A 20,405-nucleotide genomic window follows, 5' to 3' on the forward strand; every position below is an offset into this window, starting at 1 on the left:
GCACATCCCCGGTGTCTCTTTCTCTTATAAAGACACCATTTCTGTTATATTAGAGCCCTACCTCAATTCCTTATTTTAACTTGATTATCTTTTAAAGACCCTCTGTCCAAATACAATTGCAATTTAAGGGTATGTCAGGACTCCAACCTATGAATTTTGGGGGTATACTATTCAGCCCATAATAGCATCTTTCATCAATTTCTGATGAGCATGGGAAAGAGGTGGGATAGAGCGGGTAGGAAAATTAATTTTTAAAGAGCATTTAGTGGGACAGTTCTTCTAAGCTCTTCCTTGGGCCCAAAACATTCATAACTCTGAGATCCTATGCTTCAAGAGAGTGGAAAATGACCCTAAGATGTAGATAATTGTATTTTCAGTCTCCATTTCTGATTGGGAGGCCAACTACGTAGGCTGGGAAATCTTAGATTAAAAAGCTGCCTGCAAATGGTAGGTCTCTTCTGTTTTGTCTTTGGCTTTTTGCTTTTTTAAAAAAATTTGACCTTGAAAGGAATTCCTAGAAACCCAAAATAAAGAAGGAACTGAAATTCAGACCTTTAGCATGAGAAGTGGTCCCACAGGAGGCAGGGAATAGCCAAGGCTGGATGCTCAGAGGCCACACCCCTGGAGACAGGGTGGAAGAGGGAAACCTGCCCAGTGGCCCTGGGAGGGCCAGGAAGCCGGGTTGTGTCAGCCTGGGCTCCACATGGGGACAGAAGTTTCCTTGAGAATTTGCAAACAAAGGTTTGCTTTTACATGAGTTCAGTTCATATTTGCACTGTTTGGCAATTTGTCTTCTGAGAAATCTGAAAAGGATTTTCAACCCATACTCGTGACTTGACAAAAACATGTAGCATCTCCCCAGAGGGTTGCTGTCTGCATCACAGGCCCCATAAGATCCTTACTGGTAAAGCCCAGTGAAGACAGGTTCCTCCTCCACAGTCTCCCAGGACAAGAGCAAGAATCCACAGACAAAAACACAGCAGGATTAGACTCCAGAGGACTTTAGAAAATCAAATAATTGTATATACAACTAAAATGATTATATAAAGGAATTGAACGCAAAAGAAAAGAATAAGACCCCATCAAATACAGACTTAGTGAATTTGAGACAAAAGCTCTAGGAATGAAAAATACAATGATTAAAAATCAATTGATGGGATATAGAGCATATTTTTGAGAGAATTACTGAGCAGGATTCTGTTTCCTTCTGCCCCAAGTAGAATCTCCTCTCTGTTGATAAGAGGTACAGGCAGCAGGGAGATGTTAGTTCTAAACCCAAGCCAGCAGAGGAATGGTTTAAACACAGTTCTTCATTTTCCTTGCTCTCTTTTGCCCTTTTCTAACAGCTGCTGGGGCAATGCTGGTCCTGGGAGCAAATGTCACCATCTCCCTCCAGTCAGGGGCTGATGAAGTCTCCCAGGGAAATTGAAGACCAGTAAACCTGAAGCATGTAAGCCCCAGGCTGCCTCTCCCATTCTCCTTCCCATTCATCAGCAGCATAAAGAAACTTGGCCTGGACTTTTGTGACTCAGCAGGGTCCACCCCAATTTAAAATGCCAGAGGACATGGTGTGGCAAGTTGACTGTATCATGATGTTAGCCATCTTGTGGCGGAGACTTGAAGGGTAAAGCTCAGTGAGGCCTGCACCCAGAGCCTGGGGGGCCAATGACTGCAAGGAAAACAGTCCTGCTTTCTAGCCAGTACCCCACTCTCCCGAACACCTCTCTCTCAACAGTCTGAGGAGGTTTATCTCCTTTCTGCAGATGAAGCAGGGAATCTTTGAGAATCTGAGACTGTAGTCTGAGACCACATAGCTAAGGGTGTGGAGGAACGTGCTGACCCCAAAACACATGCTGGTGGCTACCATGTGAGGCTAGCTTTTTGGATATAGGGCCAGCCAGCATTTCCAAATTCTGTTCCATGGAACACTGTCGTCTTGATGGAGGATAACTGGTATTATATCAAAAAAAAAAAAGTTGTGTGGTCAGATAGGCTGGGGAGAGCCGGCATGCTCTATGCCTGCCGTAAGTCTTCCTCATGCAGGGTAGCACCCTAAGGGCCAAGAAGGTCTCTCTTGGGGAAACCTACTTAATTTTGTTCAACCTAGCATTTCCCATTCTTATTAGATCCTAGGTCACCCTACCCCTTACAACACAGTATTAACATATTAGCGATAAAGGGATTGCAAATCAAACCACAATAAGAGACCACATCACACCCATTAGGATGGCTATAATTAAAAAGACACCCAATAGCAAGTGTTGGGAACATGTGGAGAATTGGAACCCACACACTGGTGGGAATGTGAAATAGTATGGAGGCTTTGGAAGACAGCTTGGTGGTTTTCAGAAGGATAAATTCAGAGTTACCATGTGGCCTGGCAGTTCCATTTCTCGGTATATACTCAGGGAAATGAAAACATATGTCCATACAAAAACTTATGTATAGGTTCTTCATAGCTGCATTGTTCATAATAGCCAAAAAAGTAGAAACAACACAAATGTCTAATTGACAAGTGGAGAGATACAATGTGATGTATCCATGCAATAGAATATTATTTGACAAGAAGAGGAATGAGATACTTACATGTGCTGTAACATGGAGGAACCTGGAAAATACGCTAAGTGCATGGAGCTAGTCACCAAAGGCCACATATTTTATAATTCCACTTATATCAAACGTCCAGAATAAGCACGTTCGGGTGACTGGCTGCCCAGAGTTGGGAGGGGTGGAATGGAGGGTGACTGTTCATGGGTGTGGGGTTTCTGTTTGGGGTGATGAAAATCTCCTAAAATTGATTATGGCAATGGTTGTACAATTCTGAATGTGCTCAAAGCCATTGAATTATACCATTTAAATGAGTGAATTGTATTCTACATGACTTACATATCTATAAAGCTGTTCTTTAAAACTAAGTTAACATCGGCCAGCGGTAGGTTTTCACAGCACAGTTTGGGTAAAGCTGCAGTAGAAGTTTTGTTGCCAATTGCCTGGGCTCTGGGAAGGCACAGTAGCTGTCCCATGTCACCCATCACCATATCACCCCATCAAAAACATCTTCGATATTTGAGAAGGTAAATTTCAGAGGGGAGGGTTGAGGTGAGTCCTTGTGTTGAGGCTGTGGAGAACTGAAAGCAGCAGCCATGCTCTTTGTGTAGTTTGTGCCCTGGTTACACTGCTGCTCTTACAAAATACTTGAAAGGTGACCAAATAGAAAAGCAAGAGCCTTGGAAAGTTTCTGAGCAGATCTATAGTGAGAGATTATGTTGAGCGCTGTATCATTTTGAATTTACCCCGACAGCCTTGACCTTCCCTAGGTCATTGCCAGATTCTCCAGACTAACTTGTGGCCATTGAGCAACCAAAACCTTTCCAACTGGTCCCCCTGATCCACAGGCAGCCCCATTTCCACATTAATCCCACTCTTTCTGTTTTCATTTCAGTGAAAGCTGGTGGAATGCGAATTGTGCAGAAACACCCACATACTGGAGACACCAAGGAAGAAAAAGACAAGGATGACCAGGAATGGGAAAGCCCCAGGTGGGATGATGCTGGTGACTTGAGCATGTTTCCCAAAAACCCTATTCGGTTAAACATTAACATTTGTTCTCTGTTCTATGATTCTGATAACTCCTGGGCTATGTGGGGCCCTGTTCTGCGTATATTTCCCTTCCTAATCAGGGAGGAGGGGGCTTTGTTCTCAGGGGAGAAATAGAGCCCCTAGAGGTCCTCTTCCCTGACCAGTTCCCACGAGCCCACCCTGTTCCCCACCCCACATCAGGGCTGGTGCCCCACCTGTCTGCGCAGTTAGAGACCTGCCTCCACCTGCCCAGGTGCCTGGGTGTAGCCAGTGTGCCTTCCTTCCTGGAAGCCAGGGCAAGCCAAGCCAAGCAGGAGCAACTGCCTGTGGCCCCTTCGTTTTCTGATGGTGGACACAGCTGCCCGCCACCCTCTCCCCAAGGCTAGACCACCAGAGTGGGCAAAGTAGGCAAATTCTTGCACCTGTGAGTCTTTTGTGCTCCAGGTTTCTGTTGTCATTCCAGAGAAACAAATACTAACAATTTCTGGGCAGTAATTTGCAACTTAGGCTTCCATACTGAAATCACATGGAGACCCTTGAGAATTGCCACACTGGTTGAACCTCAGGGGTGGACCTGTCTGTCTGTGGAGCCAGGGCAAAAACTTCTGATTTAAGAATGGTTAAAGCATTTCCTCCCTCGGATCATCAGCCAGATCTAGAATTACAAGGCCATGCCCTTATGAGGACTGGGTGTCCTTATATGATACCTCTGCTCCCAACCCTCCTGGGGCCAGCACAGGGGTCTCCTTGCAGACCCCTCCTCCCCGCTCAACACCTATGTTCCTTAAAGGTTCAGATTTCCAGTTGGGTTCAGGGAGCTTGAAAGGAATCCATTTCCCTCGACTTTGCAATAAGGAAACAGGCACCACTAACACACCTCTGCAGGAGCTCATCCACATTGAAGAAAGCACTAAGCTCTCTACTTAATAGCTTGTCTCCAGATGATGTCTCGGCCAGAAGAGGAGAGGGTGTGGAAAGGGAAAGAGGCTGTGGAAAGAAGCTAACCTTGATTCCTGCGGATTACGTGCATGCTTTTATTTCATTTCATTCCAGCAATCCTGAATAGTAGGTGGTATTCTCCCCAGTTTGTGCATGAGGAAAAAGAACCCCAAAGAGGGTATCAGCTTGCCTGTAGCATGCATCTTGCTAGGTAATGGAGAAGGAATTTCTTTTTTTTTTTTTTGAGGCGGAGTCTCGCTCTGTCGCCCAGGCTGGAGTGCAGTGGCCAGATCTCAGCTCACTGCAAGCTCCGCCTCCTGGGTTTACGCCATTCTCCTGCCTCAGCCTCCCGAGTAGCTGGGACTACAGGCGCCCGCCACCTCGCCCGGCTAGTTTTTTGTATTTTTTTTAGTAGAGACGGGGTTTCACCATGTTAGCCAGGATGGTCTTGATCTCCTGACCACGTGATCCGCCCGTCTCAGCCTCCCAAAGTGCTGGGATTATAGGCTTGAGCCACCGCGCCCGGCCTGGAGCAGGAATTTCAACCCAGTTCTCATGCAGTGCTCAGCGGGCTGGGCTTCCAAATGGGTACTTGCCAAGAGCAGGCACCCACATGAGGAAGTGGTGCATGTTCTTGGTAACCCTGCCTGTCTGCTTCTAAGTAGCTTTCCCCATTGAGTATTGTCTATAAAACCTCAGACCGTATGAGTTATGGAGCGGCCATGTGAGGGAAGGACAGCATTTTGGGTGACGTTTCTGAGTGATTATTAGTGATTATTGTCCATTTTAAATCATGAGATTAGCAGTGTAAAGATTCAGTCCCAGTTCTGGTTTTAAAAGAAGGCAGTTTAAAGAAAGTGCTAGAATTTTCTGGGCATGGTGGCTCACGCCAGTAATCCTAGCACTTTGGAAGGCCGAGGTGGGTGGATCACTTGAGGTCAGGGGTGCGAGACCAGCCTGGCCAACATGGGGAAACCCCGTCTCTACTAAAAATACAAAAATCAGTCAGGTGTGGTGACATGTGCCTGTAATCCCAGCTACTCGGGAGGCTGAGGCAGGAGAATCACCTGAACCCGGGAGGCGGAGATTACAGTGAGCCAAGATCGTGCCACTGCACTCCAGCTGCAGCAACAGAACAAAACTCCCATCTCACAAAAAAAAAAAAAAAAAAACACTAGAATTATTTTTCTCATTGACTGTGTTCATAAAGCTGTGTTTGGAACATAACAGCATCAGCAACTCTCCTATAAGTTCACAGTTGTATATCTGAAAGATTTGCGGCCCGGCTTATTTTGGAATGGAGAAATTTGGGGGTTTAGGAGGATAATACTGCTTTTAGGAGAATAAAACCTTGCACGTACCACATGGCACCCCCAGTGGGTTCTCAGGCAGCATGTTTTAATCTGTATGTGATGTTCAAACCGAATTAGATAATATTTTTAAATTTAGGGAGTCATGTCACTTCAGGTTAAGTTTTGCCTCAGTATAAGTTATTAGGAAACCTTCCATTTTCCGAGCCTTCTTGAGTTTGGGAATTGAGGCTAAGAGTGTGTAAGCTTGTAGTAATTTCCCTCTAAGAAACCTGGGGTGTCGTTGCCCTTCTTCAGAACCACCTGTTTCCCTAAGGAAGAACAAGGGCAAGAGATAACGCCTTGCCTGGAAGAAAGAGTCCTGGAAAGTTAATGAAACACATGCTTTTCTTGGTGAGTTTAAGTGGAATAAGGTCCCAACAGCTAGTTCCCTGCCTAACACAGTGTCAGTACAATGAGAGATAGCAATTTATTAGCAAGTTTAGAAATAAGGACAGAACAGCCTACTAGTTTTCTTTGTATTGATTTTTTTCGTGAGTTGAAATGCAGCTTTTCTAGAAGATGAGCAATTTAAATAAATAAGCCAGAGGATGAACGGTTGAAGAGGAAAGATGGAGCACCCCAGCACTGTAGATTGTAGCATCTTATTTACCTTAAAGATTTGTTCTCTATCTCTAGAGAACCAGATATTTTGAAGCAGGTGGACTGTAGGGTATGGTTTGCAAAGCACATGAGCAAGGCTTTTGTTGATATTGTTCCCTGCAGCCAAATTGCTAGGATACATTCCTGATGAGTGTGTTAGCACTTGTCCTCTTGACTTTGGCTTGGCTGTTTACTGCTGTGGGTTAAACAACTTGACACAGCATTTACAGAATGGGGTAAGCCTGTGTATACTCTTCAGCTATTGATGTAAGGTGCCAAAATAGCCCTTTCTAACACACTCCACCAGGCCTGGTACTCTGTGTAATAGTTTACTTTTACCACCGTGCACTCCCACTCCCCATTTCTCTGGTGGGCTGATTGAATAATCATAATTAATAATCATCATCACTCATTTGTACAGAGTGCAATGAGCTTGGCCCTGTTCTAACTGCTCTGTTCATATTAATTCATTTGGTCTGTGCTACTACTCACTTTGTCATCATCCCTGTCTCAGAGCTGGTTATTATTGGCCATTACTCCCATTCTGAATTACTACTCCCTCTTCAACAGCTCTGAGAGTGAAGTGACTTTTCCAAGGGCACACAAGGGTAAGTAAGTGGCAGTGCCAGCATTCCAGTGCTGGTGGCAGTTTCCAGATTCCCTACGCTCCTCCACAAGGCTTTGCTTACCCATTGAGCTCTTGTTTTGTGCTGGGCACTTGCTAAGTGCTTCACATTGGGTTTAATACTCACTGCACCCATAAGTTGGTATTACTGTGCCCATTATAGAGATGAGGAAAGCAAAGCTTAGGGAGGTTTCCAACCTAATGATATGTAATCAGTCATTGGCCTGGCCAGGGTTTAGCCTTGAGTCTGTCTTGATTTGGAAGCCCTTGCCCCTGACATGTCACATAAGTCCCTGGATCCACATAGACTACAATCCTGATCTCTCTGTAAATGAAAAACTTACTGATTCTGGGGTTGCCCATAACCTTGTCTATACTCCTGAAACCCATAATCCTACCCTTTTCATGCCTCACCATCAGTAGATGCTCTAATTATCACTTTACAATAAGGTTTCAGGGGGCTGGGCTGGTTTTACTTTAGATATGGAAAAGCCTACTTACTTGCAGAATATATAAAACAATTATCCTCTTGGAAATGTCTTAGGGCATGTGACTTTCCTATCCACATTACCCTGATCCTAAAGTTTTATATTTTTTAATTTTGATCCCAGTGTTGTTCAGATATGAAAATGAGTACCTAACACCAAATGGCCAGTTTCCTCCTTAGCCATATATGTACATTTGCAACACTTTCTTTTCCTTGCCAGACATTTAAGACTAGTTTTAAATTTACTGACTCATCTCTGGTGGCTTCCTTCCCCATTAATTGGAAAATCAAGTACTGATTACAGAGAAAAGGGACAAATGGAAGATTAAAGATGTTATTGTGTTGACAGGAAAAAAAAACCCTGCAACTTTTCCTAGTAGTTATTTTTCTTGCAATTGTTTATGCAACTCTTATTCCCTTGAATCTTGTAGTTTTCCACAGACTTGAACATAATTTCTTATGCTCCTGAGTTGTTTTGAGATGCTGTGTTAAAAAAAAAAAAAATAGAGCCAAAATGTGAAAATGCTGCCAAAGAATTTTCATCAACCTGAGTTCTAGTTACTGGTGGCTCTTCATGTCCAGGAAGAGTAATAGCCATTATTATTAGCTAATACTTCCCTGTGTGGCTGCTTGGTTCTAACTCAGAGCTGACCCAGTTAAGGAAAGTGGTTGAGTGTCATAAGATGAAGTAGCCAGTTTCATTATGTAAAGGAGAGATCGCAGACATAGAATGGACTTCAGGCGTCAGAGTTCAGAAAACAGTTGAATGTCAAACATTTACTGACATTCTGCCATGAACTGGGCTTGGTACAAGATATTAAGAAGGAATGGGTAACAGAAGGGGTAAACCAGAAAAGAACAGGTTTGGTCACTGACAAGTGGTGGATGGGAAAGGGGTGGAAGGAAGGGAGAAACTGGAATGGGGAATAAGGAACAGTTCTTCCCTGAGCTTGGCTTTTTGCATAGTCCTGACCTAGAACCATGGCACTGTTTTACATACCTGACAAGGAAGCCAGCAATTCACATCAACCAAGAGGTGGGAGGGACCCAAAATGGCATACAAGCACTGACGGATTGAAGGGAGTGGGAAATGCAATTGCTTGATATAACCAAATTGAGGGGAGTGGGGAGTTACCTAAGTCACTTTGGAAAACAACATCTTTAAGTGGTTACTATAAGGCCAAAGGCAATAAAGAACTATGCATAAATGCTGTATTTCAGTTAGTAAACAGGCTTCTTAAAGGGCATGGTTTAGCAATTCTGAAATTGCCTTATGTGAATACTAGGATTCAACAAACAAAGAGCCAAGTTCCTCACTGTCAGAGAAAGAGGTTACAAATAGGAAAGGGAGAAGATTGAAATGAACTTGGTGCTGTTGGATGGGAACTGGAAGTATTTGTATGAACATATGGTTTAGATGGATGGATGGATGGATGGATGGATGGATGGTAGATACAAACATACCTATACAGATATGCAGAAATGAATATGGATGAGAGGGTTAGTGTCATACCTGTATTTCCTAGCTTTGTTCACTGAGAGGGCCTGAAGAACTGACACCCATGCAGCCATAAGCATCCCCGGGGCCCAGATTGTGGTGTCTAAACACCATTCCCCAGTTAGAGGAACCAGGGTTCCTTAGAGAAGTAGTTGATTCCAGGCCACGACAGGAAAAATACTAGATGAGCCTGGAATACACTGTAGTGCCAGAACATAAGGAAGTTCTCTAGAAAGGTTTGGGGCAGGGCAGAATGTTACAGAAGCCCAGCTGAAGGATCTCCTTATGGCCTTAGCTGGAATAATTTGTAGCAAAGTCATAGTATTCGTTGTTGTTGTTGTTGTTGTTGTTGTTGTTGTTTTTGAGATGTAGTTTCACTCTTGTTGCCCATGCTGGAGTGCAGTGGTGTGATCTCAGCTCACTGCAACCTCTGCCTTCCAGTTTCAAGGGATTCTCCTCTGAGTATTTGGGATTACAGGCACCTGCCATCACGTCCAGCTAATTTTTTTTGTATTTTTAGTAGAGACAGGGTTTCACCATGTTGGCTAGGCTGGTCTCAAACTCCTGACCTTGTGATCCACCTACCTTAGCCTGCCAAAGTGCTGGGATTACAGGCATGAGCCACCGGGCCTGGCCGATAGTGTTAGATTTTAACCGATACAGTAAAATAAATATCCATGAGTCCATACTGATAAAAATAATTGAATTAATAACCCAGGAGAACGGATAGCTATTTTTTATAGAAGAACTCCTTAGTGAACTTAATGTGTAAGAAAGGAGGTAACTAGAATATCACCAGGAGGCAGACAGCACAGTAATTGTTGTAGACAAGATCCACTGATGGATGTCAGAGTTAATGGGTAAAAGTTTGAGGAAAAACACGATATTTATGTAGTCAACAGGATATTTGCATAGTCTCAAAGTATCTTCCCCAATATAGTGGTTAATTACAAAACAAAATGAAAAGAGTGTCTTTACCATGGAAGCCATGAGAAGCACATTGTGTACAGTATGAAAACGGAAACAAGGCAGAGCACCACCTTCTGCCTCAACTGGGAAAATGCAGGTTGATTGTCACAAAAAATACTGTACAATGCCTTCGCTGCTCTGCCTGTGTCTGTGAGTGACCATGAAGGTGCAATGTGTGTTTGATTTTGGGGTTACAAATAAATTTTAGCAAGTAGGCAAGTTTACAGAAATGGAATACGTAGATAGTAATGATGAACTGAACTTATTATCTCGCCCTTTATAGAAAAGCTTTGCCAACCCTCATTTTAACTTAGTCTGCCTTCAAAAACTAGTCTACTACTTTATAAACAACTTAAGAAACTTACAACAGTATACTTCTAACTACCACTCTACCCACTTCGTGTTTTATCGTATACTTCTACCAGTACTATAAAAAATAATGTGCTGGTGATTACTTGACTCCTGGCCCTCCAAGAAAAAAATGTTAAAAGCCCCAATTTGTAGCATTTGTTATTTTTATAGTGTGAATACTCCTACCACAGCCCCCCACGCCCAACCTGCTTTTTTTTTTGAGATAGGGTCTCATCTTGCCACTGAGGCTGGATTGCAATGGCATGATCCTGGCTCACTGCAGCCTCAACCTCCTGGGCTCAAGCAGTCCTCCCATCTCTGCCTCCCAAGTAGCTAGGACTAGAGGTGTGCACCACCACACTCAGCTAATTTTTCAATTTTTTTTGTAGAGACCAGGTCTCACCGCATTGCCCAGGCTGGTCTCAAATTCTCAAGCTCAAGCAATCCTCCTACCTCAGCCTCTCAAAGTGCTGGGATTACAGGCATGAACCACCGCACCCAGCTACAGCCAATTTTAAACTAACAACATGACATCACTAAACATAGACTTGTGAAGGCATGTATGTGAACAGTCAGCTCTACATGCCAGTGTCAGTCAGCTCCAACACACCACTGACTACAACTTCCACTTACATTGTTATTGTTTTTAACAGTAGCCTTTTAAAGATGTTTAAAGAAAGATAGATATGAAATATCTTTTAAAGATTCATTATGTGCATCTAATGTTCATTCTGTCTGGTGTCCTTTCTTTCTTCCCACCAGATTTCTATCTGTTTTATTCTCTTTCTGAAAATATTTGTGATAGTAAATGTCTGCTGGAGATGAATTCTTCCAGGTTTTGTCTTTCTGAAAATGTCTTTGTTTTGCTTTTACTTTTGAAAGATGTTTTCATGGCCGGGTACAGTGGCATTCCATTTTTTCTGGCTTCCATTGTGTACAGTGAGAAGTCAGCCATAATTCTTGTCATTTTTCTCTGTACGTAATATTTCTGTTTACCTATGGTTACTTTCAAGTGGTTACTTTCAAGATTTTCTCTTTATTTCTGTTTTTCAACGGTGTGTTTGTGATGCACCAAGTTTGGTTGTCTTTGCATGTATCTTACTTGCACTGAGTATTTTTGATCTATTATTTGGGGTCATCAGCTTGGAAAAATTGTTGGCCATTGTCTTTTCAAAAATTTATTTGCTTCATTTTTCTCTTCTTTTTTTTGAGACTCCAGTTATACCCGTATTAAACCATTTGATATGTTTACAGGCCTCAGATGCTCTGTTTTTCTCCCCTCTGCCACCGTCTCCTTTTTCCTGTTTTATTTCAGTGTAGATGGTTTCTTTTGAACCTGACTTCTTTCTCTTGTGCCCAGTGTGGTGATAAGTCCAGTGAAAGAATTCTTCATCTCTGATATCCTGTTTTTCATTTCCACTTCCATTTGGCTTTTAAAAATACATAGCTTCCATTTCCATGCTGAAATTTTCTGTCTTTTCACATATATTTGTCACAGTTATTTTAATTAAATCTTCATCTGATGGGTATGACATCCAGGCTTGGTCCCTCATTCTGTTAACTGTTTGTTCCTTTACAATGGGTCACATCACTTCTTTGAGGGTCTTTTAATTTTTAACTAAAGTAAAACCTGGTGTGTAAAAGAATGACAGAGACAGAAATAACACTAGAAGCTGAAGTAAATAATATTTACATCAGTCCAGAAAACAGCATGCCTTTCTGTTCAAACCCATTCGTGTGTGTGTGTGTGTGTGTGTGTGAGAATTTAGTATTTATCATTGAACCGGGTCTGGGCTGTGTTTCTGCTTTAGTTAGACTGAAGACTTCACAAACGTCAAATTAATTGAAGGTAGGATTATAACCTTCCCACTGTAGTGGCTTAGGATATGAGTGCCTCGAAGGTGTGTCTGTTTTCCTGCCCTGCCGTTGGACTTCAGCAGGCTCTGTGTGTATGCTGAGCCTTGTGGGCTAGAGCCTTTCAATTCCCCCATCCCTTTCCAACCAAGGTGGGCCTCTGCTTAGTCCTGGGTGAGGCCTAGAGTGCCAGTGGGAATCATAGTATTTGCCTCATGTGATTATAATTCACTGGTCAATTAGACAACATATAAAAACACCTCCACCATCTCAGTCACATATTAAGTGATAGCTGTTATTACATCTGTGGGGATTTTTAAAACTTTTTATTTTGAAATAATTTCAGACATACAGAAAAGTTGCCAAAAAAAAAGTACTAAAAAAATCCCATCTACCCCTTACCATATACCCCATATGGTAGAATTTTACCACGTTGCTCCTCCCATTTCTTACCCTCACATATGTCTGAATCTACATCTGTCTGTTTATACGAACTTTCTTCTGAAGAGCCCTTTTACTCTGGAATACTTTAGTGTATGTTTACTAAAAGCAAGTACTGTATAATTATCAAAATCAGGAAACTAACATTGAAACAGTAGTGTTGCCTAATCTACAGACTCTTCAGACTTGGCCCGGTTTCCCACTACTGCCACAAATTTTAGTCCAGGATAATTCCTTCATTCAGTGATATCTCTTTAGTCGCCTTTAATCTAGAACAATTGTCCAGCTTTTTAAAATCTTTCATGACCTTAACATGTTTGAAGAGCATAGGTCATTTATTTTGTAGGATGTTCCTCAGTTCAGTTTTTCTGGTGTGCCTCCACGATTGAATTCAGGTCCTGATTTCAGGGCAGGGACCGCACGAAGCAAGGTCTTGTCCTCCTTGGTGTATTGGATCAGAAGGTACACGACACTCCCCATCTCATGGCCGATGATGCTAGCTTTGGTCATTCGGTTAAGATGGCATCTGCCAAGTTTCTCCTCTGTTAGTTTACTGTTTTACCCTTTGTAATTCATACGTATCTCGAGAATACTTTGCAACTCTATGAGTATCGTGTTTCTCATCAAACTTTCGCCTGCTACTTTGAGCACTCACTGATGATGCTTGCCTAAAACAGTGACTACTGTAGAGATACTGTATTTATTTCCCAGGGCTGCCTTAACAAAATGCCACAACCTGGGTGGCTTCAAATAACACATTTGTCATCTCAGTTCTGGAGTCCAGAAGGCTGAAAGCAAGGTGTTGGCAGGTTGGTGGCTTCTGAGAGCTGTGGGAAGCATGTGTTCCATGCTGCTCCATTGCTGGTGGTTTCCAGCAATCTCTGGCATCCCCTGGCTTGTAGATGCGTCACTCCAGTCCTGTGCCTTTACATGGTTTCTCCCTGTGTCTCTTTACATCGTCTTTCCTCTTTGCATGTCTCTGTGTCCAAATTTCCCCTTTTCATAAGGACGCTGGTCATACTGGATTAGGATCCATCCTGATGACTTCATTTTAACTGGATTAATAAAGATCCCATTTCCAAATAAGCTCACATTTTGAAGTGCTGGGAGTTAGGATTTCAACATGCCTTTCTTGGAAGACGCAAGTCAACCCGTAGCAGATGCCAAATGGTGAGCTATGGCAATTTTTAATGGTTCTCATTATTATCATTGTTAAGATAATAAACAGAAAATTTTAAACTTCAGTTAAAAGATGGCCCAGCCATGTGCCAGCTTAAATCTCAGGCCTGTATGCCTGGAAATTTTTATCTTTGAGCCATGATTTGCATGTTTGAACTTTAAGCCACTTGGTGAACCAATTTCAACATCACCCTTAAGTTCCAATGTCACCTTTTATATCCAGGCTAGTTGTCAGCTGCCTTTTAAAAGGGGCGTGTCCCTGTTCTCTATGATGTGTGTGGAGATTTCAGCAGACCAGGGATGCTGAGCACCAGCCAGCTGTCAGCTCCAGTTTTTGTTTGTTTGTTTGTTTGTGTTGAGACGGAGTCTCGCTCTATTGCCCAAATTGGAGTGCAGTGGCGTGATCTCGGCTCACTGCAACCTCCACCTCGCAGGTTCAAGTGATTCTCCTGCCTCAGCCTCCCGAGTAGCTGGGATTACAGGCTACATGCCATGCCTGGGTAATTATTGTACTTTTAGTAGAGACGGGGTTTCACCGTGTTGGCCAGGCTGGTCTCAAACTCCTGACCTCAGCTGATTGCCTGCCTCAGCCTCCCAAAGTGTTGGGATTACAGGCATGAGCCACCGTACCTGGCTCAGCTCCCATATTGTGAGTGCCCCGTGCTGGCAGGCAGGGCCCACCGCTTGCCGGTAGCAGCTGACCCAGGTGCTGGAGTGCCGCGGGCCACAGAGCCCTGCCCTGGCCAAAGGCAGAGCTGCAACATGGCCTGGGCCCTGAGTGACATGGAATGTCTGTTTGAGGGGTAACTGGTTGTCACTGCTTATGGACTGAGATGCCTCTTCCAGGGAGAAGCTGTATGGAAGGCACAGCAAGACCCCAGAATAAAAAGCAGTCCTGATTTCATGGCAGCATAAAATAGTAACAGATAGCCCATCTGCCCTGGGAAGGAGAATCAGGAAGATTCCCGTTGCTGTTGGGCAGCTCTTCCTGTCGGGTTTGTCAGACTGAGACTCAGAGACCAAGGCTGTAGGCAAAATGGGGCATTGCTGAAGTGTCACAGTTTATGTGCCAGCAGGGGAGCGGTAAAAGTAAGCGTTTTGCCTGTGGCAACTTGGGCAGCAGAAAGTTGACAGAACAAGCACGAGCCCTCAAACCCACTGATGGCAGCCAAGTCTGCTGGCAGCATCTGCTGCGTGTGAAGCCCCATGCAGGATGACATCTGCGCGAGTGAGGCTGCCCAGGGAGAGCTGGCACCTGGCAGCCTCTCCAGAGGCTGCAGGCTGTCCTAATGGCAGCATCGAGATGTGCCATTAGGACAAACCCACTCTCATCTCCACCCAGGTTAGAGTGGGCAGAACTTCCGGGCAGGCCGGCTGCCTCTCTGCCGAGAAGCAGCACATTTGTTTTCCTAGGGCTCCCATAACAAAGTTCCACAAACTGGGTGGTTTGAAAACAGAAATGTAGCGTCTCATAGTTGTGGAGGCCAGAAGCTTGAGATCAAGGTGTCGGCAGGACCACATTCCCTTTGCAGGCTCTGGGGAAGGTCTGTCGCAGGTTCTCCCAGCTTCTGGTAGTGCTTGGCTGGTGGCAGCCTCACTCTGCTGCCTTTGCCTGACATTCTCCCTGTGTTCCTGTCTGTGACCAACCTTCCCCTTTTTATAAAGACACCTGCCCCGTTGGATTAGGGGCCTACCCTTCTCCAGTATGACCTCCTCTTAACTAATTACATCTGCAACAACTTTGTCTAGATAAGGTCATGCCCTTAAGTACTGGAGCCTAGGATCTCAACCTGTGTTTCTTGGGGAAGCGTAAATTGAACCCACAACAAGCAAGAGCACCTTGTGACACTAGGCATCAGCTAGCAGTTCCCGCCTCTGTGGGCATCCCAACAGCAAAGACAGCATGGTAATTTATTAACTGTGATGCTTACATGGTAAATGATTCTCTCTTCCCCTGTGCCGGTGTTTACTGTTGCCCAGGCTGAGCACTGCAGCAGCCTGCTTTCCTGACCAGGGGCATGCTGTGTATGGCGGTGTAGCTCCAAATTTGATCACACACTCTATCAATTAAGAAAAATGTTTTCTGCATGCATCCCCAATATATGTATATTCATTTTAAAAGTATACATGTGCACTACACTGCCATTAGATAAGTTATAAAACATACACCAAATGGATGGTAAGATATTTGATAAAGATGAAATAAGCAATATTTTAAATGTCTTGCTATTTCTAGTGACTTTGTACTATCATTAGCTAATCTCAAGGTCCAGATACCCTGGAGATGGGATTTTTCGTTAATAATTCAGGATGTAAATCTAAATTTCGAATGGGCTTCCAGGCAATTTTAGGTTTTGTAGGGGAGAGCTGCTTCTTGTCAGATATGATTGGGTCGTTGACATTTGTAACATGGAGATCAATGACGACAGGCAGGAGCGCTTCTCTGCTTATGTCCACTTGTGCTTGTATTGGGATTAACTTCAGCGTCCAGAGGTTATTTTTTCAGGAATTTTGTTTAAGCCACTTGTCCATTTTGTAAAAGATAGCTTAAATTCACTCTAAATTCAACATCTGAGCACAGTTTGAGGCACTTGGGATATATTCAGGATGATACTAGAGAATTGAACTCATTATCCTGTTAACCAGATGGAGTCATGGATATGTTGTAAGACACTGAAAGCAAGTGAAGGGCATGGAGGCCTGTGGGTGGCGGCCCCGCTGCTTCTCCGGGAGCTCTCAGGACCAGGAGGCTGGTGAGGGACAGTCTGCCTGGGGGCCACATAGTAAATAGTGGCAGAGCTTAATTCATTTTGTTTCTTTAGATAAAAAATAAATGTAAATAGAATATATCTTCATGTTTAGCTCATTTTCCCAGCTAAATAATTGCCTTCTTAAGCACAAGGGACTGCCTTAATCATAGATTAATTCATCATGGCCCAATACCACTTTTGCTGTTGTATATAATAGAAATTAAACATTTCTCCCAACACCTGTGGATATGTGTATTTTAGCATGATCAGTAGAAATTACACTGTGAGCATTTTAAGGAGTTTTGCCCAGAGTCGCCCTATGAACGCAGAGTAATAGCACTGTCAGGATTCCCAGTGAATCTAGCCTGATTCCTCTCCTGGAGGTGGATGCCAGAGAAAGGCTTGAGGCTGGCAGGCAGTGAATCAAAGCCTCGCCACGGAGGGACGGAGCATATGGGTACCCATATGTCACGAGATCCTGGCTGAACTCCTTAGATTTGGGGATGAGAAAGAAAGTGCGGGCAGCCAGGCTTTCCTCCAGGGCCACTGGCTGCTGGTAATAGGCTTTGAGACAGTGTTTGTACAACATCTGGCTACATAACGGATGTGGAAACCAGGTGTGATTTATGAGCTTCCGAATGGCCCCTTCCTGCTGTTTCTCCTTCCACAAGTCCCAGCCTACTTCTAAGATTGTCATACTCCCATCTACACCGGCGGGGCTCTTTTGATCTGATGGGAGGAGGGAAGAAAGGAAATGGGGCGATCAGTTCTCCCTTCCAGGCTCTGCTCTGTGCATCTGCGCTGCAGTCAGCCTGTTGGAACGGACGGCTCTTTTGTTTTTATGGTGTGACTCAAAAGGTTGCACTATTTATCAGGAGTGTTTTCTTGTTACATAAGCATATGAACTGAATTTAAATCAACTCTCCAGTGCTTGGATTTTATAGAATGAAATATGTAATAATAACCACATCAAAGTAAGAGTCCTTATTGAGTTTATTACATTAAAATGACTAGGCCTGAAGTTTTTAAGTCCTTTTTATCTAAATAAGCCCTGTTGACTTCAATTGTCTCAGAAGGCATAGCACTCAGGAAACACTTGGTGAATCAGTAATAATCATCTTGGACTTTGATTCTCTGAAGATAAAATAGTCAATTAACTTGATTACTTCTTATTTTCCAGTTGGTGAAAAAAGGTGAATGCAGTAGTAGCCATGTTGGGGAAGAAAATTCTTTATCCTCACATGTTCTGTTGGGTTTTCCCTTCTCTCTAGGCAGGATGTTTACTTTGATTTTTGATTGTGCACATCGCCTAAGGCAGGACTGTAGTCATCACTGTGGAATTAATATGGGCTGGAGTATCAAGGGTGGTGTTCTACTCAAGGGATTCTCATAGAATCAGCAGCTTTAGAGTTGGACATAACCTGAGGATCACTTAATCCAGGTGCTCCTAAGTGGGGGCCTTGAGAGGTGAGATGTCAGATTTTGCTAAAGATCCAGAAGGATCTAGATACCAAAAGTGAAACATATATTGGGTAGCAATCCACAAAGTGTTTTGTGTTAAAAATTAGCCCTTGTCCTCTTCTGGGCATATATCCAAAAGAATTGAAAGCAACAGGGTCACCAAGAGATATTTGTACACCCGTGCTCATAGCAGCACTGTTCACAGTAGCCGAGAGGTGGAAGCGACTCACGTGCCCATCAACAGATGAATAGAGAAACAAAATGTAGGGTACACACACACACACGTGCACACACATGCACACACACAGGAATATTATTCAACCTTAAAAAGGGGGGAAATCCTGTCATATGCCACATCATGGGGGAACCTGGAGGGCATTATGCCAAGTGAAAGAAACCAGCTACCAAAGGAAAAATACTGCATGATTCTATGTATGTGCGGTATCCAAAGTAGTCAGACTCATAGATACAGAAAGTTAGAATGGTGCTTACCAGGGACTGGGGGAAGGGGCAATGTGGATTAGTGTTTAATGTGTACAAAGTATCAGATTTGCAAGATGAAAAAGTTCTGGAGATCTGTTTCACAACAGTGTAAATATACTTAACACTACTAAGCTGTACACTTAAAATGGTGACGATGGTAAATTTTGTGATATATGTTTTTTAACCATAATAAAAATATTTTTAAAACAAAAAACAAGGCCCTTGCTGCTGTGGTAAGCAGTTTGGTAGAGCCTCAGAAAGCTGAACAGCATTTCCATGTGACCTGGCAGTTCCCTTCCTAGGTATACATTCAAGAGAACTGGAAACAGGTGCTCAAACAGGAATTTGTACATGAGTGTATCTGGCAGTTCCCTTCCTAGGTATGTACTCAAGAGAACTGAAAACAAGTGCTCAAACAGAAGCTTGTACATGAATGTTCATCCCATCATTATTCACAATAGCCAAAAAATTGAAACAGCCCAAATGTTCATCAGCCAATGAGTGGAGAAACAAAACATGGTATATTCATACAAAGAATGGAGTGGTTGATTAATGGTACGGTCACGGAGGAACTTTGAAAACACTGTGCTACTTAAAAGAAACCAGACACCAGGCCACATATTCAACAAGGCCATTTATATGAAGTATCCAGAATAAGCAAATGTATAGACACAGGCAGCAGATGACTGGTTGCTAGGGGCTGAGGAGAAAAAGGGGAATGGTGAGTGGCTGCTTAATGGGTATCGATTGCTTTTGAGGATGATGAAAGTTCTGGAATTAGATGGTGGTGGTGGTTGTATAACATAGCGAATGTATTAAAAGCCACTAAATTGTACAGTTTAAGGTGGTTAAAATGGATTTTATGTTCTATGAATGTTACCTCAATAAAAAGGAAGTCCTTATGCCTGACAGTTGGGAACCATGGCTAGGTTCAGCCCGCACATTGTCATCGCTGAGAAAGTGGAAGCTCACTGTGGTGACAGGACTTTCTGGAGGGCCATGGCTGAACTCCTCAGGGACGTCAGGACCCTTCAGGGTTGGGGAGAGAGGCATCTCATGTAGCCAGGCTGCAGGCCCAGGCAGCAAGGACACATTGACTCTTTGAAGAAGTCTCAGGATGGGATTGACCACAGCAGAGGTGGGTCCCTGGGACTCTTCCAGGGCCACCTCTCTGCCCTCCTCCTGGAGCAGCTGCCTCCACAGGCTGGCAGAGGATTGGCCGTAGTGGATCCATGCTTCACACCCAGACAAGTGGCATTGAGAGGAAGAAACAGGCATCTCCTCTTTCATCTCTTTTTAGCAGGAAGTAAAGCTTTGCCAGAAGCCCCCTAGCAAACTCATTGGCCAGAATCGGGTGATCTGACTATCCCTAAGTCAGACATTGCTACAGTTGCCTTAGGTGTGCAGTTTGCAGTGGCATGGAGGTTGGGAAGCCAGGCACAAAGACCAGCACCACAGGTAGTGTGGCCGGGCAGAAGCCAGGCTCGGGAGGTCTCCTGGAGTAGTGGGGATGAGGAGGTGGCCCAGGTCTGTACAGAAAAGGAATGAAGTGCAGGGAGCACCACTGAGCCAAATGTTAGGACTTGGAGCCTGGGCATTGAGGTTCAGGAAACCTCGCACAGGGCTTGGGATCTGAAGCCAATGTGGCTGGTAGCAAGAGATCAGAATCCAGGTCCAGGTTCTGAGGTACAACTGGCACCAGCCATGGAGAGATTCCTCCCTTCCCCCACAGGACTCTCCATAGAGAAAAGATTCCCCCCTAACCAGGGCTCTCAGTAAAGAAAGATTCCCCCCTAACCAGGGCTCTCAGTAGAGAAAGATTCCCCCCTAACCAGCG

The 20,405-nt window shown here is 43.9% G+C and overlaps 1 protein-coding gene across 2 annotated transcripts in view; it reads left to right on the forward strand.

Moving 5' to 3' along the window:
* The first annotated feature begins 3,441 nt into the window (after positions 1-3,441).
* The window catches only part of DAP (death-associated protein), a 63,330-nt gene continuing 46,366 nt past the window's right edge, over positions 3,442-20,405 (forward strand). The window contains exon 1 of one of the 2 annotated variants that reach the window (XM_011951772.1): positions 3,442-3,539. In XM_011951772.1, the coding sequence (XP_011807162.1) occupies positions 3,457-3,539 (83 nt within the window). In that variant the 5' untranslated portion in view covers positions 3,442-3,456. The remainder of the gene's footprint in view (positions 3,540-20,405) is intronic. The other variant, XM_011951773.1, reaches the window with a different exon arrangement.

This window comes from Colobus angolensis, unplaced genomic scaffold (genome assembly GCF_000951035.1).
Source record: "Colobus angolensis palliatus isolate OR3802 unplaced genomic scaffold, Cang.pa_1.0 Scaffold327, whole genome shotgun sequence".
NCBI classification, from domain to species: domain Eukaryota; kingdom Metazoa; phylum Chordata; class Mammalia; order Primates; family Cercopithecidae; genus Colobus; species Colobus angolensis.